The sequence below is a fragment of the Rana temporaria genome, chromosome 1 (genome assembly GCF_905171775.1).
Source record: "Rana temporaria chromosome 1, aRanTem1.1, whole genome shotgun sequence".
NCBI classification, from domain to species: domain Eukaryota; kingdom Metazoa; phylum Chordata; class Amphibia; order Anura; family Ranidae; genus Rana; species Rana temporaria.
The window spans coordinates 137,510,774-137,534,259 of NC_053489.1; the positions used below are offsets into that span (position 1 = coordinate 137,510,774).

Genomic DNA, 23,486 nt, shown 5'->3' on the forward strand with positions numbered 1-23,486 from the left:
CGAAAAATTTTTATCAGTAACAGCCCTACTTTAATGCATCAGATCTCCCCCAGTCTGCATTCAGCTACTTACTTGTCGCTTCCAGTCTACTTTTCTTTTTTAGATTCTATCTGCGGTAAGTGTGACAAGATGACAATGTAGAAGCACAAATGAAACAAAGTTGTTACCCCATAACAAGAAGTGTTTGAACAATGACCTTCATTGCAAGGTCACCAAGTACTCTTTCATTGAAGGCAGCAGACTGAAAACATTTTTGAAATTACACTAACATATTAAATCTTATATTATATTTTATTAATTTGGTTTACATGTTTTTCAAGATGAAATGCAAACTTGAAAAGACTGCATGAAAAACGGACGATTCAATTCTAATTAACAGAAAATAGAAAATCATCATGTATAAAATATGTTAGAAATCTTACTGATCTTTATTTGCAATTCTCATGTTTCAACTTTGACTTTATTTTAATTAAAAAAGGATTTCAAGCGTTGGATTTTCAGCAAATATGTCTGCCTTGCCACCATCAGAACTATAAGCCTGATCTTTTTTCTTATTTTGAGAAATGTCATGTGGTTTTTTATGTAATGTGAAAGTTAATACTTGATACTTAAATGTAATCCCGAAATATGTACGGTTCTTACTGGTGGTGCTGCTTCAGTTTTCATTTTTTATTTGTGTCTAGAATGTGCTGCTGAAATCCAGAGTACTAATCTGCAGATTTATTTCTACAAAATAGAAAATGTGTGTCTTTAGATGAAATGAAAGCTCTGGATCAGAAGAGTGGATGCAACTAGGTTAAATAAGTACAATAATAATTTATTAATGTTCTGTCTCTTGTTCATGTATCTTAGACCTGGGGATCTGTTAACTCATCAGTGACACATGGATCTCTATGGGGTATTTTTAATACAAATTGAAAAAGCCAGACATATTTGCGTGCTTGGACTCAAACACATTCTGCAGCCATCCATCTCCACTATTTACAGTTTGCAGTTTCAGATGCAGGGGGAGTATAGTAGCGAATCAGTGGGATCAAGTGTGACAGGTCTCCATATTAACCATTTATATCATCATACAGTAAATGGATGTAACCTGACACACACACTTTATGAAACACATGGCGGCCTCCATTCCTGATTTGGTAGGTAGGAAGGAAGAAATTGTGGGACTTTAAATGAGGGAACGCCATGTCAGGTGAGAATAATAACATAGAAATACAGTACATGATTTATTTATTACAATCTAGAATACATATCAGATATTTTGTATCAAATAGATAGGCAGTCACAAGACTGATGCCGCGTACGTTTTTTCAACCCGATCATTAAAACGGCCTTGCCTACACACGATCGTGAAAAAAAAAATGCTCTAGCAAAGCGCGGTGAAGTACAACGGCACTATAAAGGGGAAGTTCCATGCGGATGGCGCCACCCTTTGGGCTGCTTTTGCTGATTTCGTGTTAGTAACAGACGATTTGCGCTTTTCTGTCTGTTACAGCGTGATGAATGTGCTTACTCCATTACGAATGCTAGTTTTACCAGAATGAGCGCTCCCGTCTCATAAATTCAGGTTTCAGGTTTCAGGTTGTTAAAGCCCACACACGGCCATTTTTAACAACGTAAAAAACGACAACGTTAAAAACGACGTGAAAAATTAGAGCATGTTCGAAATTTTTAATGCCCATTTTTTACATCGTGAAAAATGCTCTGGAGCCCACACACGTTCGTTTTTAATGACATAAAAAAAACATAATTTTTTACAACCCGAAAAACGGTCGTGTGTACGCGCCATTACACTAAATATGCTGCTCATAGCATGTAATACAAATAGAAAATAGACATGGCAAATATACATGGTAAAATAAATCAATTGAAGAACATATGTAATTGAGAAAAGGAACCGTTGGCATCTAGTGGCACTCTCAACGTGTTTCTTGACATTACATCTATTCATCAGGAGTGTTATGAAGTAATATACTGGAAAGGAAAATAGACAGGGGTTCATGATAATGCCCTTGGAATAAGGGAGGTCAGAGAGACTATGTCCCAACAAGGTGGAGACAAATTGGGAAACTTACTGCACAGCCTTAAGGCCAAGTCTGGTATCTGCCAAAGAAAACGTGGGTACGGCATGATGTCTCCCCGGGGTTGAGATGGGGGAACCCTCTAAGGATGGAGAACAGTGCCCAGAGCATAACACTGTGGTCACAGCATGATCCAAAATACTATGTGTGCACGAGGAGTGCATAGTGTTCCTGAAACAAATGTGTCAAAAAATTGATTCATTAAAAAGTATAAAAATAGTGTATATCTATGTGTCATTTAATAGTGTATATCTTTGTGTTCCCATAATGGGACTACATGGGGGAGTGTGTATGAAACAAAACCAAGCAGAGAGAGGAAAAACATACCAAGAGATGGCAACTGAGCTCCCAGCGAAAAGGGTGACCTGTGTGTAAGATCAGTGTGTGGTTCCTTGTGATTGAGTCAAGCAAATGAACCATCAGTACCATCAGTGGTCTTCCATTTCAAAACAGTAAATGTTTGAAAGAGATCAGTGCCATCTAATGTAAAACTGGCAGTACAATAAAAAATGCTGAATGGCAGATGTTACTAAGACCTGGGAAATCAAAATGGTGGCCAGACGGTAATTAAAGTGCTTACATTAGGGTTAGGGACCACACTTGTCTGAGCTGCCTTGACTTGACAGTTTGGCTTTACACCTATATGCAACAAAAACCTCTGTTTTGACATAGAAATGTAAACAGTTTAATTTAGGTATTTTACACCGACAAGCTGGACTAAGTTCAAGGAATTTTTGTATTGTTCAGTGTATTGCTCTGCCCAGGTGATGTCTTTGCTGTTTAAAATTGGTTCTCAAGCCGCGTACACGCGGTCTATCCATTCGATGAGATCCGACGGACCATTTTCATCGGTTCACCGCTGAAGCGGCCTGATGGTCGGATGTCCGTACACACCATCAGTACAAAATCCGATCGGGTCAGAACGCGGTGACATCAAACACACGACGTGCTGAAAAAAACGAAGTTCAATGCTTCCAAGCATGCGTCGACTTGATTCTGAGCATGCGCGGGTTTTGAACCAATGCTTTTGTGAACTAACCATCGGTTACTAACCATCGGTTCGATTTTAAAGCAAGTTCTCTAAATTTTTGTCCGAAGGACAACAGACCGATGGGCCGTACACACGGACGGTTTGGACCGATGAAACTGAACCTCTGTCCGTTTTAATCGGTTTGGTCAGATGGTGTGTACGCAGCCTAAGACATCCCTCCCAACATTTTGAGATGGGGACGAGGGACATCTACTAGCAAACATATGTATGCATAGGACATGCCCCTGCCACACCCCCTTAAAGGAGAATTAACCCAAAAAAAGGTTAATTAAATCCAGAAGGTCTATTGTTTTACCACTACTGTTCATTTATACTGGCTTTTAAAATTTACAAATGCAGCAATTTAGAAATTGGATGAAAGGTTTAGCACTGGGAAACACTTTTTGAAAGATAAATAGTTCATTTTCTATACAACTATATAGATCAGACCAAAATGGGGGGCAACTGAGGAAAGAGGGACAGAGGGACATTGATGCAAATCAGGGACAGTCTCTCGAAATTAGAGACAGTTGGGAGCTATGTCTAAGCAGTTGCCATTTTTTTGGATTTGTGCCTACACTTGGGCCCAGATTCTTATACACTGGGCGTATCTCTGCGGCGGCGTAACGTAAGTCATTTACGTTACGCCGCCGCAAGTTTTTCAGGCAAGTGCTTTATTCACAAAGCACTTGCCTGTAAAGTTGCGGCGGCATAGCGTAAATCACCCAGCGGAATTCAAATTCGGCGGGTAGGGGGCGTGTATCATTTAAATCAGGCGCGTCCCCGCGCTGAACGAACTGCGCATGCGCCGTCCGTAAAATATCCCAGTGTGCATTGCTCCAAATGACGTCGCAAGGACGTCATTGGTTTCGACCTGAACGTAAATGACGTCCAGCCCCATTCACGGACGACTTACTTAAACGACGTAACTTTTTAAAATTTTGACGCGGGAACGACGGCCATACTTAACATTGGCTGCGCCTCATAAAGCAGGGGCAACTTTACGCCGTGAAAAGCCTAACGTAAACGTCGTAACTTTACTGCATTGGCCGCGCGTACGTTCGGGAATTCGCGTATCTAGCTAATTTGCATACTCGACGCGGATTTCGACGGAAGCGCCACCTAGCGGGCCAAAAAAAATGCACTTAAGATCCGACGGCGTAAGAGACTTACGCCTGTCGGATCTAATGGATATCTATGCGTAACTGATTCTAATAATCAGGCGCATAGATACGATGGCTCGGATTAGGACTTACGACGGCGTACATGGCGCTGCGCCGTCGTAAGTCCTTTCAGAATCTGGGCCTTGGGGTTTAAGACCCCTTTCACACTGAGGCGGTTTTCAGGCGTTTTAGCACTAGAAATAGTGCTTATAAAGCACCTGAAAACCACATCCTATTCATTTCAGTGTGACTTTTCACACTGGGGCATTAGGAAAAGTACTAAAAGAAGCATCTTTGGTGCGGTTTGGGAGTGCTTTGAAAACGCATCAATACGGGCGCTTTTAACCTCTTCTTAGGCTGCTAGCGGGGGTTAAAAGCACCCTGCTATTGGCAGAAAAGTGACAATTAAACAGCAGTAAATCGCTGCTAAAATGAGCAGGCAGCCCCAGTGTGAAAGGAGTCTTAAGCTAACCTCAAAGTGGTTGTAATCCTCAGTCATACAATCTGAACAAAGCACATACAGTATACTATATCTGTTTTTATTTGTCTCTCTCCAAAGCTCTAAGTGTCATTTCTCTCTGGTGCTTCGTTCCTCTGTTATGAGCATGAGTCACTTCTAAAAAAAATTCCCAACACATGAGATAAATTTGTGACCGGGAGGGAGCTCAGCACACAGCTTGTCTATTTAGAACACAGCTCTGTATCCTTCCTTTGTTCCTGTGTTTTGTGTGGAGATGGGTGTGTCCCTTTCCTCCAATCAGCTCTCACACAATGCACAGGAGCTCTAACTGAAGTTCTCTGCCTCCACCTCTGTGCTCCTGACAGATGAAGAAGGATTTTATTACAATTCTGCTTTTTTGAACAGCTGGAGAAAAGACTGCAGATCCATATTTAAAACTTATGTAGGAGGATTTGTTTTATCTATGTGTATCATCTGAGGCTATTCGCTTCACTGGGTATACAGTATAATAGGGTTAATATAAACCCTAATAAAACCACCTTAAAGGAGAAGTCCAGCCTGAGCTTATTCAGCTGAGCTTCTCCTATGGGTCATGCAATTTATTTTGCACTCCTGTGATCCGTTTTCAGCAAAGATCGGTCTGAAGTCCGCTCTCTGCTGATGTCACCAAGATCAGTCCAGGCATTCAAGTTCCTCTACCCCAAACTAGCTCATCCATGTCTTTATGCAGTGGTGAGCAGTCATGTTGGAACAGGAAGGGGCCAAACCCAATCCCTAAAAAACAACTCCACACCATAATCCCCTCTCCACCAAATGATTTGGAGGAGTGGCCTGATTCTTTTGGCAATATAATGTGGATGAACGAGTTTGAGGAGGAGGAACTTGACAGGCCTGCACAGAGTCCTGATTTCAACCCGATAGAACACCTTTGGGATGAATTTGAGCGGAGACTGGGAGCCAGGCCTTTCTTGTCCAACATCAGTGGCTGACCTCACAAATGTGCTTGTGGAAGCACAAGTTCTAGTTGACACTTTTCCAATTTGTAGTAAATGTGAGTGGCAAATCTTTAGTAAGCTCAACGTTGCAGTGGTCAGTCTATAGTAAGGATGCATATATTATTGATGTTTCATTATTGCACTTTATATATATTAACCCTTGAGGGACCTCCAGGGTTTTTGTACTTTCATAGCACTGCATTTTTTTCTTTTTGTTTTCTATAGTAAGAATGAGCCGAACACAGTCCCCCCCCCCCTGTTTTGGTTCGCACCAGAACTTGCGAACAGGCCAAAAATGTGTTCGAACACGCAAACACCATTAAAGTCTATGGGACACGAACGTGAAAAATAAAAAGTGCTAATTTTAAAGGCTTATAAGCATGGTATCGTCCTGTTTGGGGACCTGGGTCCTGCCCCAGGAGACATATATCAATGAAACTAAAGTTTTTTCGGGAGCAGTGATTTTAATAATGCTTAAATTGAAAAAATAAAAGTGAAATATTCCTTAAAATTTCGTGCCTGGGGGGTCTCTATAGTATGCCTGTAAAGTGGCACATTTTCCCCGTGTTTAGAACAGTCCCTGCAGCAAAATGACATTTCTAAAGGAAAAAAAGTTTAAAAATGATTGTGGTTGTAATGAATTGTCTGGTCTCGGAAATATAGATAAAACTAATAAAAAAAAATGGAAAAATGGCATTGGTCCCCCCCAGTCCATTACCAGGCCCTTTGGGTCTGGTATGAATATTGAGGGGAACCCCGAACCAAAATTTTAAAAACAAATTGTGTGGGGGTCCCCCCAAATTCCATAACAGGCCTTCCAGGTCTGGTATGGATATTAGGGGAACCCTGTGGCAATTTTTTTTTTAAATGACGTAGGGGTATCCCTCACAATCCATACCAGACCCTTCAGGTCTGGTATGGATTTTAAGGGAAAATAAAAATCCTGCATTTTCCCCGTGGCATCAGAGGAGGGCAGGGTCACCCGTGTACATCACTGAGTGGCCCTGCCCTTAGCTATACAAGAGAGATATAAGTGAGAGAAGCATCACTCGGCAGGAGCCTCCAATCGAGGCACATCTGTAGCGCCTTTTTTTCCGGTCCTGTCGGAGCAAGATGGATCTACATCACTGGACTTTTTTATTTTTTAATAAAGGACTTGTCCCAAGCTGGCTCTTTTTTTCAATTTTTTTACACTTTTTTGTTGAAATGGTAGGGGTCCAATGTAACTCATTACCAATTCACATAGGGGGGGCGGGATCTGGGAGTCCCTATGTTAAAGGGGGCTTCCAGATTCCGATAAGCCCCCCGCCCGCAGACCCCCACAACCACCGGGCAAGAGTTGTGGGGATGTGGCTTGGTACGGTTCAGGAGGGGTGCACTCTCTCGTCCCCCCCTCTTTTCCTGCAGCCTGCCAGATTGCATACTCAGATAAGGGTCTGGTGTGGATTTTTGGGGGGATCCTTATGCCATTTTGGCGCGGGGTTCCCCTTAAAATCCATATCAGACCTGAAGGGCCTGGTATGGATTTTAAGGGGGACCTCTGCACCATTTTTTTTAAATTGGCGCAGAGTTCCCCTTAATATCCATTCCAGACCTTAAGGGCCTGGTATGGAATTTGAGGGAACCCCGACGCATTTTTTTTTCAATTTTGGTTATGAGTTTTATCTGTATTGCCGAGATCCGAAAATTCATTATAGCCACGAGTAGTTTTAAATGACTTTTTTTCTTTTAGAAATGCCATTTTTCTGTGGGACTGTTCTAAACATGGGAAAATGTGCCACTTTACAGGCATACTATAGACGACCCCCAGGTACAAAATTTAAAGGAATATTTCACTTTTATTGTTTCACTTTAAGCATTAGTAAAATCACTGCTCCCGAAAAAAATGTCCATTTAAAAAAAAATTGCATGGATACATGTCCCCTGGGGCAGGGCCCAGTTCCCCAAACACTTTTTATGACAATACCATGCATATAAGCCTTTAAAATGAGCACTTTTGATTTTTCATGTTATTCTGCCATAGACTTTAAAACGGTGTTCTGCGACTTTCGAATTTGCCACAAACACCGCAAATTGTTCGCTATTCGGCGAACACCCAATGTTTGAGTCGAATAGCAAGAGCTCTGCAAGTCTACAGCATGAACATTCAGCCACAGTGACCCCTGTGGTGGGATGACTATTGCACAACATAACTGAACCAGACCTTGCAGCAGACTTACATAACGTTTGCAAAGAAAGTTGATCTGAAGTCATGCAATGCAGACTTGCTGCCATTCTGCAACAAACTTATGAAGCCTGGCAATTCTAGCAATAGCTTAGTAAGTCATTTTAAAACTTGCAGCACAATTTCTTGCTATCTGGGTAAGTATGGGGGGTTCCGAGGACCCTGACATATGGTTGAGGAACCCTGGGGCTCCCAGTCTCAACCACAGCTTTAGAAAATGTAAACAAACAACACTAATGCTCTGATCAGGAGCTGCTCTTGTGTACCCAACCTCATCAGAGCTGAGCTTGTGTTCAGAGAAGCACTCCTGATCACAGCCTGAGATCTGATTACAAATTCTGAGATTGCAATCTGAACAAAGACTTATGCAGGGTATACGCATGTTCTTTTTTTTTTTCGCTCCACCCAGCAGGCTGAAAAAATAAAAAACATATAGATCGCCATACTTGCACAAACAATGTTAGTGTAGGGATCTCCTCCAGTGATCTATTGCATTCTGACAAGGGGACTGCCCCCTCGCCAGAACACACTGATTAGCGCTCGCAACCATTGGCTGTAAGCGCTGATCTAATGCAGGTTTTCCAGTATGCTCATTCTACAGAAGCCAGGCTGTCAGACAGGGAGATGTACACATGGGCCAAAAGTCGGCCGACTCTTACCGAACCGATCATTTTCAGCCAACTTTCGGTTCTTGTGTACCCAGCCTCAGCTGTCCTTCTACCTGCCCTGGGGCTGTGTGCATTGAATGAACTGCTGCCAAGCACAGTCTGAGAAAAAGCTGCACATAGCCTCAAACTAAGTAAAATGACAGCTGAGTCTACGTGAAGGAGAATTGTTCAATTACAGCCTCTACAGATCACCAAATGACATCTGGAATCAGCAGGGGACAGCCAGAAAGTAAAAAATCCAATACACCTGAAAATGTTGAATGCTTCAAAATGTTCTGCTTGCTCAAAGAGGGATATATTATGTACAAATAGAGGACATACACAAAGTTCCTTCAGCGCTCAAACTGTTGGCCGTATGTATAGGTATGCAACACTGGGAGATGTATAATAGGCTAAATCCCTGTGCAGCTGCCAGCCACTGGAGGGATGGATAACAAAAAACAAAAACAAAAGGGCAGTGCTCTGGGGGTATAGCATTGACACTTATAGTCCTTATAGTGATGCGATGGATGCGACCGTCGGAAGCCTGTCGGAAGACTGTCAATCAAAATAGGAACGCCCAGTCCCGCAGCCCATACCCGGAAGTGGCTGAGAAGATCGCTCTCTACAACGGTAAGTACAGCTTCGATTTTAAAAAAACTAGCCGATTCCCCTAGACAAAATGAGCATGAATCTAAGGTTAAAAATTAACATTTGTGGGTGAACCTCCACTTTAACCATCTCTCTTCGATCACCGGACCTTCATTTTCATCAACAAGGTGAATTACATTTCACCTTGTTTCACTTTTCACCTTGCAGGTGTGTTTTACACCGGCAAGCTGATCAGTTGATGTTGACACTTTCCTATCCAGATGTCACAGTGGTAGCGTTTTTCCTAAACAAAAGTTTTTTATATTAACATCTATATTTTTTCTTTGCTTCTATGACTGTATCTGCTATTTTTTTAAGTTTTTAATATTAGCAGTTGTTCATTATTTTTTTATGTAATGAGTGCAATAAAGTAACTTTTTCATTTTGCTTAAGGACTATAAGTGTCAATGCTATACCTCTAGAGCGCTGCCCTTTTGTTTTTGTTTCATGTACAAATAGAGCACTATTACATTTAAAAATGAGAAGAGAATGTTTGGTCTGGTGGCAGTGTATCTTTAAATGAAGGTATCACCAAGAAGGTCTTATTTTATATGTGTATATTCCCATATGCCTATTGTCAACATTTTTATTGTTTGTTTTTTCCCCTTATCTGCTTTAAAATACAACATGTCACATTTTAAATCCTTGAAGTTTCTGTTTTCTTCTAATGTAGTCAGCCAGAACAAGAAAAGACTGAAATAAAGACTTAATGAACCTGGATGAATTGTTTAAAAGAAAGAAGTAAAAACTGAATAAGGAAGGGACAAAGCCTACAGGGAAACAGCCTGCATTTCCTTACAGTCTTTACTTCTGCTTTTTATGATGGAATAAAAACATTCAGGTGCACTTAGCTGGTTCCGCCAATTAAGTTTTGTTCACCACACTTGCTCACTGCTGAATGATGATGGCCTTAAAGAGGAATGTATTCTCATACTGTCTTCAGAGAATACAAAAGTGCTAGAACTGTATAATAATAATAATAATAGAACTACTAACTAAAAAACTATCCACAAGGAGCTGTAGGATGAATTGCACACTAGGAATCCATTTGTATTGTTACATGTAGTCTATGGTTGCATGTACATGTCTACTGTCTTCTTCTATATCCTTAGGAATCCATTTGTATTGTTACCTGTAGTCTATGGTTGCATGTATTGTACATGTCTACTGTCTTCTTCTATATCCTTAGGCTACATAATGGATTCTAGTCTCTAGCCACTTGGAGATTTAACCAGTTGTTGGCAGCTGCCATATTTTACACACTACAGTCAATGCCTTTAAAATGTAGTTAAATTGGAGTCAAGAGATTCAAATCACTCGTGTAATCCAAGACTTAGATGATTGGAAACTGTTTAAAGAAACAAGTTATAAATGACAGGTATGAAGCAGATTCATATGTTTATCAGTGTCAAACCTCTTGGGAAAACAAGAAAAGACAAGTGTAAAAAAAAAGCCATAATCTATGCAATAAAGGGCTCAAGCTACTTACCCAGTATTGGCCAGAGACACACAAACAAAAAGAGGGAACTTTGGACATGGTGAGTACTGGGATGTAAAACCTGAATTCTTCAGAAATTTATGGGACCTTTATTTTTATTATAAAGTTAAACTTTGCAAGTAATGAAAACAATAAAACAAACAGTTAAATTAGCTATGCAATAAAAAATTATAATTAAAGTGGAAGTAAACCCTTTTTTTCGATCCTGTACCTACAGGTAAGCCTATAATATGGCTTACCTGTAGGTACAGAGATTATCTCCCAAACCGCAGTTTAGGAGATATATTCACACTCCATGAAGCCAGGGACGTCACCGGCAAATGCGCTCTAAAGGGACAGCATACCCATGCCATTCCTTCAGAGATCCGTGCCGTAGTCTGACTCACATGCAATCAGATTGACGGAGGAAGCAAACCTGGAAGGAAGACCAAATGAAGATGGAAGCACCTTCGGCGGTAAAAGCACACTTCTAAAGGGCCTTGTTCTTTTTTTTCAAATCTTTTTATTGGATTTTATAATTTACAAATACATTGCAATACAACAATTTCTATATTCGCATCCATATACAGTTACAATGAGCAGTGAGTTACTAATCAATGTATACATATAGGAAGACTAAAATCCCAACAGTATCGGGAACAACAAACCGGGATGACATTGGAAAATTAAATAAATAAAAAAAAAAAAGGGGGGATTGGATAGTAAGGGGATGATAACAGATGATGCCTTCATAAAAGGTTTGAAGAGTAAAAACTAAATGATTGAGGAGATGATTCCCTGCAGAAGTAGATCACTATATTAAAACTTCTCCATTCAACTTAAGAGATCAATTGAATAGAGAGAAATGGATAAGGTAACTATTTAACATCAGTTGTTTAATAAAGTCCCAAAGGGCCTTGTTCTAAGGTCAGTATTTTATAATGTGTTAGTATTATGTGATGCATATTAGCACATTATGCCATTGTCTTACAGGATAAAAAAATAATATGTAGTTTACTACCGCTTTAATAGCATGTTTTAATGCAACATCTGCAAGTACCTAAATTGTTCCTGATATCAGTCTACCATTATTTTAAGTTAAGCCACACTCAAATTGGAAGTGGGGCACCATTAAGAGCCAATTCGACTCTGCTGTATGCACAAGAGTGTGTAGAGTGAGCAGAAGGATGATTTCATCAGTGCCCTGCTACAATTTCATGGCCCAATCAGCGGCTTTGGGTGATCAGTGTTTTTGACCTGCTGCAGAAATTTAAAGGGGTTGTAAAGGTAAAAAAAAAAATTCCCTAAATAGCTTCCTTTAACTTAGTGCAGTCCTCCTTCACTTACCTCATCCTTTGATTTTGCTTTTAAATGTCCTTATTTCTTCTGAGAAATCCTCACGTCCTGTTCTTCTGTCTGTAACTCCACACAGTAATGCAAGGCTTTCTCCCTGGTGTGGAGTGTCGTGTTCGCCCCCTACTTTGAGGGGGGAGGGGGCAAGCAGGAGAGTCAGGACGCCCACTAACACACAGCTCCTTTCTCTATCTGCAATGTAGAGAGCATCCTGACTCTCCTGCTCGCCCCCTCCCCCCTCAAGGGAGGGGGCGAGAATGACACTCCACACCACGGAGAAAGCCTCGCATTACTGTGTGTAGTTACAGACAGAAGAACAGGAAGTGAGGATTTCTGAAAAGAAATAAGGACATTTAAAAGCAAAATGGAAGGATGAGGTAAGTGAAGGAGGACTGCACTAAGGTAAAGGAAGCTATTTAGGGATTTTTTTTTTTACCTTTACAACCCCTTTAAGTCCATGACTTTACTGTCCCATAGGGGGTGTCTGGGTCACAAAAGCAATACAGAAACTCAAGTTGTCAAAAGTAAAGTTACCTGGGAACCTATAAACTGTTTTGTATGTTGCCCCTGTCCACGTATACGGTACCTTTCTTCTGTTTTTCTACTTTCAAACTAATCTAAGCTGCTGCCATTGTTTTTTTGTTATATTACAAAAGCAACTGCACAGAATTAAAAATGCAGCAGCAATCATTTCCATGAATGTATTTGAATTGTATTTAGCTGCCTTTCTAAAGAAGGATTTGACATACTGTATGAATAGGCAAAGTAAAAAAATTGAAATCACTTTTAATTTCATTAGACATTGTTACCCCTTCCTTTCACACAAACTCTACCTCATCTACTGCTGGATCAGCATGCTCTATTTTTTCTGACATGTCACAGACAACCTTTCCTAAAATTAGTATACAGGGATTGCTATAGTTGACAACTTTAGAAGAGCAATGAGGACTGATTCATGAAAACTACAGAAAGAAAGTGAGCACAAAAATGGAGCTGTCACCTATAGCATCAATTTTCTTTTCTTCGGTTTTTATGTATCAGTCCTTATGTGTTCATTGCAGGGCTTATTACCTGTGACTCATGTCTCTGCAACGTTTGCTATACTCTAAAATAGAAGACAATGGCTGCTATCGAGGGAGGTGGGTAAACATTCATTGTGTCAGGATAGCGCCACTTGAGACAGGATTATTATCTTGTTGAAGGTAGGATTCTTTCCAATGCAAGCTTTAAAAAGAATATTATTGTATTAATTTTTTAAATAGTATGTTTAATATGTTTGTGATGTAGTCCTGTTAATATCATCTTATCAATATGTAAAAATGTTAAGGAAGCTCATAAGGCTTGCTTGTCTTCTTTAGTTTTTCCTCCCTTTTTTTCATTATTTCTTTGAAATGTTCTTCTTCCCTTTTTTTATGTTCTAGTTGCTCTTGTTTCATTTCTTCCTCTTCCTTGTCCATCGTGATTTGTAGCTCTTTTTCCCACTGTTGAAAAACAGCGCAATATTAATATTGCAAATAATGATGTAGCAAATTCCTAATTCCAGCTTTTTACATGTATTGCATTTGTTGTCAACATCCTACGGATATGAAGAGGATGGAGAGGAGACTCTTCACATAAAGCATCAACATACTCACTATGGACTGTTTCACATGGGTTTCAACTTGTATAAGAGCAGTGTGAACTGCAAGCTTTGACAAAGCATTTGCAGAGCTTTCTTGAAGCTTTTAAAGTACCATTTAACTCCAGTTTGGACATAGGATCCTAATAGGAGTGCTGATTGCCACACACAAGTTTCTAGCAGGCTTCTGCAGGCTTTCAACAAGCTTCAAGTAGTGATGAAGCCTGCTAGCACCTTGTTTAAAGTAGCAATCAGCATTCCCATTAGGATCTGTGTTCAGCATTTAGAAAACTGAGGCTGAATGGTACAAGCTTCAACAAAGCTTGCTGAAAGCTCTGCAAATGCTTTGTCAAAGCTTGCTTTTCACATTGCTCTTTTACAAGCTGAAGCCCATGTAAAACAGGACTTAAAGTAAAACTGTCATGAGAGAATAGCAGAAGGTGCCTTGCAGACAATCTATTCTGGAATAGTTAGTAGCCTAAATGGATGTATTGACAAGCCTCTGGCTTACTTGTATTGAGGCTAAGTTACTAAATGAGGGGCAGGTATAAGTTATTATGACAGACTTGCATCATGGGCCAGCATGGCACTGGTATCATGTGAGGTCAAGGGGCGCAGCATGAAGAGCTTCTGCCGCTACAAGCCAACAGGAGTAGTGACAACAGCATCACTGCTCTTGTCAGCTCAGTGCATCAAGTATCAAGTCGAATCCAAAAGACAGAAGAGAGTCGGGAGGAGGTGCTCTCTCCCCTCCAGTTCATCTTCCTGTCGCTGATCGCTGGAACTGTCAAATCGGGACTGTGCAGGGTAAGCTGACTCTGTAAAGTCCTGATCTTACAGCAGATGTCCCAGAGATGCTTTCCCAGGGCTGGGACACGGGGGAAGGAGGGCAGAGGGGAGGTCGGCCCCAGGCGTTGATATTATGTGAGGGTGATTTGGGGGAATTTTCGTTGGGAGGGCTAGTAAGGAATTTTTTTTTTTTAGGGGTTTTCTATGTTAGGATGGGCGATTGGGGGGAGGGTGGGTTTCTGCTAAGAGGGCAAATTTGTGGGGGGAGGGGAGTTGTGATAGGAGGGAAAGTACTATGATCTGTACTATGTGGGGAAATTTGGGGGGATTTGTGTTTTGGGGAGGATGTATGCTCATGGGGAAATTTGAGGTCAAGTATTTGTGGTAGGAGGGGAGATTTGGGGGGGGGATTTTTTCTTAGAGGGAAATTTTGAGGGGTAGAGGATTTGTGCCAAGATGGGTGATGGGGGGATTTGTGTTAGGAGGATAGATTTGGGGAGAGAATTTGAGGTGGGAGGGGGGATTTGTGCTGGGAGGCAGGGCAATTCTAATTTAGGGATAATTTTGGCTTGCAAAGGGAAAATATATGCTTAGGGGTCTGTGTGTAGAGTATTGCTTTTTTTTGGGGGGGGGGGGGTTTTGCTGACACATAATGCTCATATATCTTGGGGGTGGGGCGCAGTTTGGCATCTTCATCCTGGGCGCTAGATAACCTTGTCCTGGCACTGTGGGCCAGCATGCCCCCCCCCCCCCCGGATATATGACTGCACAGCATTTGTGAACCTTTAACCTATCCTACCCTGTTCAATGGGTTGCCACCAAAGGTAATGTCGTGCCACCTTTTCCTATAAGGTCGCTAAAAATGTGCATGTCGACATTTTAAAAATCAAAAAAACACTGGATAAGCTGTTACATGTACATGCACTAAACTAAATATGTAACATTTTTTTAATGCAGTGAATGTATGTCCACCAAATTTTCACTTTAGGTGATCTTCCATGTGCATGCGTTTTAAACAGTGATTGATTCATTGATTCTCCTGCAGTGAATGTCTGGTTTTCATGCAAATTAAGCTTGTTGTAGTTATTTAGTAGTGTGATTATGTGACCATCTTTAAAGCGGGAGTTCACCCAAAAATCAACTTTCTGCAGTTAGATCCAGCATACTGCTGACATCTGCAGTATGCTGGTCTTTTTTTTTTTTTTTGGTACTTATCGTTTTAGCAGTATTTCTTCTATCGCTCCGAGCGGGCATTACTTCCTGGTATAGGCGTTCCCGAAGACAAGCAAGTTGATTGACAGCCTTCGATAGCGCGTCACGGCTTCCGAAAATCCACACGAGTGACACTCTGCAATTTACGGCGCCTGCACAGTCAGCTCTACACGGCAGGCGCAGGCGCCGTAAACAGCCAAGTGTCACCTCGGCTGTTTTCGGAAGCCGTGACGCGCTATCGAAGGCCGTCAATCAACTTGCTTGCCTTCGGGAACGCCCATTCCCCGCTCGGAGCGATAGAACAAATACTGCTAAAACGATAAGTACCAAAATAAAATAAAAAAGACCAGCATACTGCAGATGTCAGCAGTATGCTGGATCTAACTGCAGAAAGTTTATTTTTGGGTGAACTCCCGCTTTAAGGAATTAATAACAAAAAATATAACAAAATTATATGACATATTTTAAACTAAAAAGAGTGGGGCGCTAATTGGATTGCATCCAGCAAATGAATGTGTGAGATACATTTGATATCCTGTTTTTAGGAACTAAACAATACCTAATTAATAGCCCTGTTTTCACATTCTGAGCTTCAGCTTGCCATCTTGCAGTTTTATGTTACATTTAATAAGTGTTATAAACAAAATAAATAATTCAGTAATTGGCTTTTGACATTGCACGGCTTAAAAATAATTAGAGAGATGTTATGAATTTGTTAAAGATCCTATTAATTAGCAAGAAACAACGCAATATAAACTGCAGGCTATTCTATGCATTTAATGGTTAAGTGTAATTTAAAAAAAAATATATATATTTTAATATACAGTATCTAGAGATACCAAGCAACCTTGCACAAAAAATCTTTCCTGTGTTTTTTATTGTATTGTTCTGTGCTCTGACCACAGGGTCTGGCTATTGTAAACATTTATTTGTTCAAATTTAGCTTGTCTATGTCTGCCTTATACCTGCAGACAAGGTTAATGAACAAGTAAGGCATTTTCTTCACATAGTCACTTGGATTTACTGTCTTCATGTCCAGAAGCCATAAAAGTTTATCTCTTTACTGTGAGGCAAACCCTCCTTAAGTTTTGGGGACGTGGAGCAATAGACGCTTATGTCCACAGAGGCTTCCAGAGATAATTGTCTAAACATGGTGTATGGTGTTAAGACGGCACTCTCCATAATAAGGGATACTTTTCCTGCTTTATGTTGGTTTCACTGTTTGCTTGTTACTGTAATGACTACCGCCTGCATACTTTTTACATCAGCCCACTACTTTTCTGTGCAGCATTTCTGAGCCTGTCCCACAAACTGTGCACCAGGCTCCACCAGCCATTGCACTTTCACTTCCCATTAATACATAGTTGAAAACCGTTATCTTTTACTTCTCAGGACATGACTTCTGCCCTCCACATTAGCTTTTTTTAGCCCTGGATCCAAGAAAGCACAGCAATGTGCTTTAACCTCTGAGGCCTCTCTCTCTTCAACAACTCTAAGGCCAGTACCCAGGACACCCCATGCCAGGGTAAGTCTTAGTATTGGGGTGCTGACCCCTAGAGAAGGAACCCAAGTGCATTAATTCCTCCGCTACCAGAGATTTCCGACACCCGCGCCATGTCACCCTACTTCCTGGATGGTTGGCCCCTATCTTGCAATTAGACACGTCTACTGTAGTCGCTGGCAACGGTGATGCAACCCTCCAACTCAGCCACTCTTGGGACACCTGTACTGTATCTTCTCCTTGTTCAGGCCAGGCAATTGAATTCTCTTTATTTGTCATATTCTCCACAAGTGCAATTCAATACATCTTCACCATACTAACAGTCTTTACTGCCCCTATTGTTAGGTCCATTTCTTTCGGTGACCTGAAATCAGTCAATTTGTCAGGAGTCAGTACAGGAGAGGACCAGATAAATGTATTTACACAAAGAAACTGGGACCAGACCATATGTATATATCTTGAATGTGAGACCTATTTGCAGTGGATGTAAGAGAACTACACACCAGCAAGCAATAAACATGCATGAAAATCAAAACTTAAAGACAAAATAAAGCAGCAACCTAAACATCTAAATACATAAATCAATATATAAAAATGTGACACATGCAAGGCTGGGGAAAACTGGAGAAGCGGATGGGAAGGGGGAAAAAATTGGGAAAGGAACAACAGGGAACAAGGCAGGAGGGTGTGGGTACAGGGCGAGATTAAGAGTAAATGGCAATAGAGGCAGGCAGCAGCACGATGAACAGGGTAGAAGGCAGGAGCAGCCAAAATGACTGGTGTGAGGAGAAATAGCAGAGGTGGGACTTAAAGCGGAGCTCCACCCAAAAGGGGATGTTTTGCTTGTTTTTGACAGGTACCCATCCACACTTCCAGGCGACCTTGCCGCGGCGAGGTCCCCCAGAAGTTCTGCCTCCTTCTCCTCCCGCCACCAGGTCATTCGTGCATGTGCAGTAGGGAACTGGCAGTCAAGCCCCAAGGTACAAATTCTGCACCCTGGAACCCCAATCAGGTTCTAGGCAAGGGGCTGTAAAAGTGCAACAGTCAAACCACGTCTCTCACAAGTCCTGCTCCTTTTTCATTTACAAATAAATCTCTCCTAGCCTCCCCTTGTATTTATAATCCATCAGAGGGGGTGGCATTATGAACACAGTTAACTCTTTACAACCCTGAAGGCACCAACTCAAATGCAGCCACAGTATAACACCTGTAACATTTCAACATTAAAAAAAACAGCAGTAAAAAAGAGTTAGTCACATAAAACATATATTAGGCATTTGCCTACATGCCCCTCATCTAACATATACATGATTCCAGGCAACCTATTATAAGCAGAATGCACATTTAGAAGATTTATACATTGTAAAAAAGTGTAATTTCTTCAGTGTTGTCACTAGAGATGAGCCGAACACCACCCGGTTCGGTTCACAGCAGAGCATGCGAACACCGTTAAAGTCTATGGGACACGAACATGAAAAATTAAAAGTGCTAATTTTAAAGGTTAATATGCAAGTTATTGTCATAAAAAGTGTTTGGGGACCTGGGGGTGTCTATAGTATGCCTGTAAAGTAGCGCATGTGTCCTGTGTTTATAACAGTCTCTGCACAAAATTACATTTCTAAAGGAAAAGTCATTTAAAACTACTCGCAGCTATAATGAATTGTCGGGTCCCGGCAATACAGATAAAAGTCATTGAAAAATAAAAAAATGAAATGCGTGGTGGTCCCCCCAAATTACATTACCAGGCCCTTTAGGTCTGGTAAGGATTTCCCCATGTTGATGGGGATAAGGGCCTCATCCCCACAACCCTTGCCCGCTGGTTGTAGGAGTCTGCGGGCGGGGGGCTTATCGGAATCTGGAAGCCCCCTTTAACAAAGGGGACCTCCAGATCCCAGCCCCCCTTATGTGAATTGGTAAGAGGTACATAGCACCCATACCATTTCACAAATAAAGTGTCAACATTTTTAAAACGACAGGAGATGGCTTGGGGCAAGTCTTTTATTAAAAAAAAAAAAAAATTAATAAAAAGATTCCAGCGATGTAATCCATTCTCGATCTCCAGCGATGTAATCCATTCTCGATCTCCAGCAATAATCTCCAGCGATGATACAACGCACACAATCCTGCCTCCACCGGAGGCACCCGACGAATGATGCGCCGCCAGCTTAACAGCTCTTATATATCTGAAGGCGGGGCCAGAGATGCAAGGGGAATCGCTGCGTTTACCCAGTGACGTGTACGGGTGACCCCACCCCCTCTGATGCAACGGGAAACCTGCATTGTGTCAGAGGGGCGGGGTCGACCGTATACGTCCCTGGGAAACCCTGGTGATTCCCCTTGCATCTCTGGCCCCGCCCTCAGCTATATAAGAGATTTCAGGCTGATGGCACATCATTTGTCGGATGCCTCCAGTGGAGGCATGATCGTGTGCGTCGTATCTCGATGGAGATCGAGAATGGATTACATCACTGGAGATTGAGAATGGATTACATTGCTGTTTTTTTATGAAGGATTTCACTTGTACAATGTACCCCTTACCAATTCACATAGGGGGGGGCAGGATCTGGAGGTACCCTTTGTTAAAGGGGGCTTCCAGATTCTGATAAGCCCCCTGCCCGCAGACCCCCACAACCACCGGGCAAGGGTTGTGGGTATGAGGCCCTTGTCCCCATCAACATGGGGACATTCTCCCCATGTTGAGGGCATGTGGCCTGGTACGGTTCAGGAGGGGGGGCGCTCTCTTTTCCTGCGGCCTGCCAGGTTGCGTGCTAGGATAAGGGTCTGGTATGGATTTTGGGGGGGAACCCCATGCCATTTTTTTTATTTGGCGCAGGTTTCCCCTTAATATCCATACCAGACCTGAAGGGCCTGGTAATGGAATTTGAGGGGACCCCCGCGCATTTAATTTTTTTATTTTTCAATGACTTTTATCTGTATTGTCGGGACCCGACAATTCATTATAGCAGTGAGTAGTTTTAAATTACTGTTTTTCCTTTAGAAATTTCATTTTGTGCATAGACTTATAGTCTTTATAGACTTTAAGTCATAAACACTGGAAACATGCTCTACTTTACAGGCATACTATAGCCACCCCCCCCCCCCCCCCCGGTACGAAATTTAAAGGAATATTTCACTTTTATTGATTTCCTTTATGCATTATTAAAATCACTACTCCCGAAAAAACTGCAGTTTTTAAGACTTTCTTTGCATGGATACATGTCCCCAAACACTTTTTATGACAATAACTTGCATATTAACCTTTAAAATTAGCACTTTAGATTTCTCCCATAGACTTTTACATGGTGCTCTGCAGCTTTTCGAATTTGCTGTGAACACCCCAAATTGTTTGCTGTTCGCGAACGGGCGAATAGCCAATTTTCGAGTCGAACATAAAGCTCACCCCTAGTTGTCCCATGAAAAGATTCAATATTTACAAAAATGTAAGGGGTGTACTCACTTTTGTGAGATACTGAATATGTGGTCATAGTGTAAAAAAAAAGCAAGGTGCTCCCTGAATGGACAAGAGCGTAGGAGGAGTGATTAAGTGACCGTACAACTTATATGTATGAGAGCCACAGCCCTCTTAGGCTTCATGTATATGGGATGTTGTTCCACCTGTCCTGAACGATTTAACTTGACAACTAGAAACTGGCGTCTAAAAATGTCCGTTTAGCCGCGTTTGCATGCCGCGTTTAGCCACATTTGCGTCTAGAAGCATTTGAATGTATTTTTTTGGGGGGGGGTTTAAATTAAAAATGTCTGTAAACGAAATGCTACTAAATGTGAGTTACCACATTTAGCCTCGTATGTCACTTGAAATGCCTCTAAACACAGCTTCTGAACGAATTTTTTGGGGTTCCATAAAAAAACTCTAAACTCAACTGCCTATAAACGACCCTGTTTACATGTACTGATAATATAAAATAGAGGAGAGTTCAGGAGCAGTTTAAAAAAATGCCCAACTGCTCCTAAACCTCCATTTACCAGCAGCAGTGTACATGAGGCCTTAGTCACAACAGTGTAAGCATATTGTCTAGCATGAATGAAACTGTAAAGAATTGAAAAGTGGTATGCACCCTATGTGAATAAACCTGCTTTATGATCAATTAAAAAAGGAAAAAATTAACAACTTACACCCTCAGAATCCTAGGGTGTATCCTAGGGAAAGCAAAAAATAAATAAATTATAAAACATTGGTTCAATCTTCAAAGGCAATAAGATAACACCCTGCATGAGCATTCTACAATGTTAGTAGCATCTGTGTAATGACACTGTGATGGTCATTCTAGTTCACTAGTGCTTTATCAAGATTGTTACATACCTGATCCTCCATAACTTTTCGTAAGTCCATACTAGTACGTGTGATGAAATCTAACGGTGAAGGGGGAGATGGCTTATCAAACATAAGTTCTTGTCTGTTATAAAAATATAAACATAATTATAAATAGTGGGTAATACTGCACTTTCCTAAATTAAACATATATTTAAAATTCAAAATCAAACTGTGACAAAAAAGCAGCAACTTTTCTGTGAGACACGCACATCACAAATCAAATGGTCCAAATTAAAGTTGTGCGAAGAGGAAAAAACAAATATGAACACACTGCAACAAAGGACTCCATTAAGTGATAGGCCAGAGCCGTGGTTTATCCAGGGGGGGGGGGGGGGTCACACTGCAAAGCATCAGCCACTCAGGAAGGACCTGATCGTATAAGAACCCCCCAAAAAAATAAGGCTTCCATAGTGTACAATCTTTTACGTTTTAATAATATATATATATATATATATATAAAAAGGTTTGTACTTGCAAAAAGAAGTGTTAAAACATGCATGACAATAGATAAGTCAGCTGGCTTAATACAGCTGCCCATCCTTCCTGGGACCTGCGAAAAAGCAGGAGCGACATGTTGCAAGTGGTAGTAAGAACCCTTTTTAGACATGGTATGACAAAGTAGGGTACAGGGCAGAATCTGCCAGTGAGATCAAAGTTTTCAAACGGTTGGGTCCTCAAAAGCAGGTGCATATTCCACCAATGTAGCATTTCAGACACAACTGAATAAACAGTGCAAACAAACTAATTAAATTCAATTAAATCCACCCCAAATGAATAACAAGCACTTAGAAAAGCAAACAACATATGAGGGCACTTCCTATCTTCATATAGAAACAACTGGAAAAGCAAGTGCAAAGGAAAAGTTATTTAAGAACCAATATGCCCCATGGCTGGAAACGGTAGAAGCTACAGACTGATCCTCTAGCTTATATTTCCTTTGCACCAATAAGGCCCCGTACACACGACCGAACATGTCTGCTGAAACTGGTCCGCGGACCAGTTTCAGCAGACATGTTCGGTCATGTGTATGGCCGGCCGGACAGGTTTCCAGCGGACATTTGTCCAACCGACCATTTTGCAGCGGACAAATGTTTCTTAGCATGCTAAGAAACATGTCCGCTGGAAGCCTGTCCGTCGGACATGTTCGGTCGTCTGTACAGACTCACCGTACATGTCCGATCGGCCGCCATCCCTCGCATGCGTCGAATCACTTAGACGCATGCGTGGAAGCATTGAACTTCCAGGGCCGCGCACGTCGCCGCGTCATCATCGCGACGACGGCGCGGCCTCGTCACCGCGTACGCACGGATTTCTGTCTGATGGTGTGTACAACCATCAGACAGAAATCTCCGGGCGGACATGTCCGCTGAAAACGGTCCGGCGGACCATTTTCAGCGAACAGTTCGTCTGTCTGTACGAGGCCTAAGAGATAAAATGGTCTTCTTTAGTCTGGGAGTAATAGAAGAAGCCTGTGACTTCTCAGGGGTATCCTCATTCTAAAAAGGATTTGAGTGACTCAAAATCAGACAAGGTCTGTGGCCCATGGCTCAGAAGCCTCTGAGGCTGCATACACACGATCGGTCATAACCGATGAAAACGGACTGAAGCTGACTGATGGTCTGATGTGCCTACACACCATCGGTTACAAAAACGATTGTGTCAGAACACGGTGACGTAAAACACAAGACGTGCTGAAAAAAAACGAAGTTCAATGCTTCCAAGCATGCGTCGACTTGATTCTGAGCATGCGCAGCCTTTTGACCGATGCTTTTGCACACTAATGATCGGTTTTGACCTATCAGTTAGGCTTCCTTCGGTTCAATTTTAAAGCAAGTTCTCTTTTTTTTGACCGAAGGATAACTGACCGATGGGGCCCACACACGATCGGTTTGGACCGATGAAATGGTCCTTCAGTCCGTTTTCATCGGTTTTGACCGATCGTGTGTGTT

At 41.6% G+C, this 23,486-nt stretch overlaps 1 protein-coding gene across 2 annotated transcripts in view; it reads right to left on the reverse strand.

Moving 5' to 3' along the window:
- Positions 1–13,387: 13,387 nt before the first annotated feature.
- Positions 13,388–23,486, reverse strand: part of TMEM232 (transmembrane protein 232) — a 298,409-nt gene continuing 288,310 nt past the window's right edge. For both annotated transcript variants that reach the window (XM_040343279.1, XM_040343271.1), the window contains exons 13-14: positions 21,526–21,619; positions 13,388–13,565 (exon numbers count right to left, since the gene is read on the reverse strand). In XM_040343279.1, coding sequence (XP_040199213.1) covers positions 13,407–13,565; positions 21,526–21,619 — 253 coding nt within the window. In that variant the 3' untranslated portion in view covers positions 13,388–13,406. The remainder of the gene's footprint in view (positions 13,566–21,525; positions 21,620–23,486) is intronic.